General features: G+C 41.3%; 2 protein-coding genes across 3 annotated transcripts in view; both read right to left on the bottom strand.

Moving 5' to 3' along the window:
- Positions 1–1,975, bottom strand: part of immt (inner membrane protein, mitochondrial (mitofilin)) — a 20,058-nt gene extending 18,083 nt beyond the window's left edge. The window contains exons 1-2 of the mRNA XM_017307010.1: positions 1,787–1,975; positions 340–407 (exon numbers count right to left, since the gene is read on the bottom strand). Of these exons, the coding sequence (XP_017162499.1) occupies positions 340–407; positions 1,787–1,828 (110 nt within the window). The 5' untranslated portion in view covers positions 1,829–1,975. The remainder of the gene's footprint in view (positions 1–339; positions 408–1,786) is intronic.
- A 636-nt stretch (positions 1,976–2,611) lies between these two features.
- Positions 2,612–3,435, bottom strand: part of slbp (stem-loop histone mRNA binding protein) — a 7,858-nt gene continuing 7,034 nt past the window's right edge. For both annotated transcript variants that reach the window (XM_017307134.1, XM_008419887.2), the window contains exon 8: positions 2,612–2,817. In XM_017307134.1, coding sequence (XP_017162623.1) covers positions 2,755–2,817 — 63 coding nt within the window. In that variant the 3' untranslated portion in view covers positions 2,612–2,754. The remainder of the gene's footprint in view (positions 2,818–3,435) is intronic.

Below are 3,435 nucleotides of genomic sequence, written 5' to 3'. Positions count from 1 at the left end.
CTGCGCCAGTCTGTCGCAGGGCAACACAGAGACACACAACCATGCACACACACACTCACACCTAGGGGCAATTTGGAAAGGCCAATTAACCTGACAGTCATGTTTTTGGACTGTGGGAGGAAACCGGAGTACCCGTAGAAAACCCACGCATGCACAGGGAGAACATGCAAACTCCATGCAGAAAGACCCCCGGCTGGGAATTGAACCCAGAACCTTCTTGCTGCAAGGCAACAGCTCTACCAGCTGCRCCACTRTGCAGYCCACTTAGTAATTACAATAAGCAATAAAAAGTTGACTGTATTATTTGCCCTAAATTCAGCTCAGATATGACAGCATTACCTGCTTTCTCCTGAGGTGTATTCCCTGCACTGCTGCACATTAGTCAGACGGATTCTCCCAGAGCTCTTCTAGAAGGTAATAGGACACACAAAAAGAAACAAGCCACATTGATCTTCACTTCAGTTCTAACATCAGAAMCAAAAACCTTCTGTTGATATGTTCTGTCCTGAATTCTCTTTAGAATGACTACAAGACATCCAGACATATTCCTTCACATTTTTTATTTCAACATGTAAATGAATAAAAGCTTTGTAGCTTCCTGACAGAGCTGAAAATTAATTCAAGCTGCTATTCCCCATTTATTAAACCCAGTTAAGGAAAATAAATGTTGTAACTCAAGCTGTTCAAGAGTTAWTATTGATCCTCAGTTCTAAAGTCCTTCCACTGGCTCCCAGGAGCTCATAACTTTAAAATACTGTTGTTAGTTTATAAATCGCTGTACAGCTAAACACCACAATATATTAAAGATCTGTTGTTATTGTATCAACCTTCCAGACCTCTGAAGTCTTCTGGTTCTGATCTGTTGAAGGTTCTGGTCCAGAATCAATCATGGAGAAGCAGCATTCAGCTTCTATGCATCACAAATCTGGAACAAATTAATCTAACCCGGTTTCTCCTAAAATAATTTCCTTTGTTTTGTTTACATTCAAAATGAGATGATTGTTCCCACACCATGCCACCAGCTCTCTGTACTTAGCCTCTTGTCCACCATGATACACCTGACAACTGCACAGTCACCTGAGTATTTCTGTAGATGACAGAAGTCGGACTTTTACAGGAAGTTTGAAGTGTAAGAGTGGAAARGAATGGTGAGAGTACAGTCCCCTGTGGCCCATCAGCCTCATAAACTGTGGTCTGTTTGTCAGTTAGTCATAGATCCAGGCGATTGTGGAGGCCTCCACCTGTGTCTTGGAGTTTCTGACAAAGCCGATCAGGCTAAATTCAAGTCAAGCTCTACAAAGCTTTGCTAATAAGTTCATATGAGAGCCACATATGCTGAGGCAGAGATGTCTAAAGGTTGCAGGAGTCTGGCCTTTGAGGACTGGATTTTGAGACCACTGCACTAAAGGGACTGCTGTTCCTCACAGAGCCAACAACTCACTGCGTCACAATCCCGCCATGACATTTCACCAATAATGTCTCGCATCGAATGGTTCCAAACTTTTCCTACGCTTTTCCTTTTCCTCAGTGTGAGACCTTCAGTCCTGACCAGACCTTCGGTCCTGACCAAGAAGGTAAACAGACCACAGATTCGTTTAAAGTGAAAATATATTTCACACTACGGACCAGCGTGCTGGAACCGCTGTCGCCAGAAAGATCCGAACAACCACACAATTGCAGGTTAGCAGTGAGCTCTCTGAGGCACCTTGAGCCAAGCTGCGGGTCATTGAATGACAAGCTAACACCAACATGGCAGCTAACATCTGCAGTGTAATTTCAGTCCTACCTGAGCTGTGGCCTTGACTCCACGCAGACAAACCCTCAGCATGGTCCTCGGTTCCTTTTTCTGAATTCCGACCTAGAACTACCCACTCAGCACCACTTCGCTCACTTTTTCCTACTGGCTTTAGTCTAACTGACGTACATTAGCGTCTGACAGGTTCTTCTTCTCGGCGCTTATGGATAATTTCCGGTGGAATACTCAGCCTATACGAGCTTTACTGCCACGCAGTGGCGCGAAGAGATAAAGTACCTGGGAATGCCTTATCCAAAAACAGACCCAGAACCTCATTTTAAAACTGTACTAACTTCTCTGTTTAATTACCATTAGAATACAACCATTAAAGTATCCACTTAGATTATAAATAACAWAACTTTTAATGTTTATAATTTAACTGCATAAATATGCGAGTTAAAATATGCACACCTAATTGTCCAAGTAATTCCGAGTCTTTGCATTTCAACATCAAGTCTCAACACTTTCTATTGATATAAACTTCATTAACAAAATAAAGTTTTCAGTGTGCTTTTTTATTTTAAACTCTTCAATATGAAACAGGAATAAAAACAAAACAGTTATAACTGTATACAAAAAAATTCAACAATTGACTTAAAACATTTTGGTGCTTCAATTTTCCACCCCCCTCCCATCCCAAAAGGGCTTATTTAAGACAAAACTATTTGTCCTCACTGAAATGGAATCTTCCAAAAGCAACATGCATCAGAGACATTAATTTCCCAATATTTGATTCATTGAAATGAGTCCAACTTGGTTAAAACAGGAGGTATAAAATCCTGTAAATAAGACTCCCTGAGCAGATGAATCTGTAAGAAATTTCAGCCTACAGACCAGGAACAAGCAAACTTTAAACAAGAAAACCAAAAGCATCCCCAACTTGCGAAGCAGTCACAGACACTGTCCATGTTAACTTTGAGAGACGTCAGTGTTAGGTGAAATCCTTGCGCATGTTGTCATCAGGCCACGTCAGGATCCTCTGTCTTCTTGACTTTAACTGGAGTAGCTGAACAGTCTTCATTCTAGACAAAACAGAGCACAACAGGTCAGGCTTGATAACATGTTCAGGGGAGGCACACAGCTACATTGGCTTTCAAAAAGTATTTAAGTGTTTGGTTTGGAAATTTGTTAACAGTGCATAAGTGAACCACCGAGTGTTTGAGGATCTGAATGAGATGAGGGCTGGTCTGTAATGAGACAGAAAGTATGATGCAGCTGTGACCTTTTATGCAGATATTAGTGAATCTTGATGTTTTATGGCGAATGGTCAGATTTGGAGGGTTGGCCACACCAATGTGCTTTGATGTACAAAAGTCTTTTATAACTTTTCATCATCTATGCTTCAAGACTTTGCTGAGTGATTCTGAAGTCTGTCTCAAAAGCTGTAGGAGGAGTTCACTCAGAWATGTCTATTTCAAAAACACAATGGTGGTTTTGACCCAAAATGGTCGCCGTCCTGTTGGATTTAGGCCACGGCTCCAAGAGACTTATGTATACTGAGTTTCATGATTCTGGGTTAACCCTCCTATTATGTTTGTTTCTGAGGTACAGCAATAATGTTCGTGGGTCAATTTGACCCGGAGAGTGTTTAGTCATGCAATAGTGTCAGAAACCAAAAAAATCCTCCAAAACTTTTTTGT

Source organism: Poecilia reticulata, linkage group LG10 (assembly GCF_000633615.1).
Source record: "Poecilia reticulata strain Guanapo linkage group LG10, Guppy_female_1.0+MT, whole genome shotgun sequence".
NCBI classification, from domain to species: Eukaryota; Metazoa; Chordata; class Actinopteri; order Cyprinodontiformes; family Poeciliidae; genus Poecilia; species Poecilia reticulata.
Note: the sequence above shows the minus strand (reverse complement) of the source record. Positions and strands in the feature narration are given on the sequence as shown.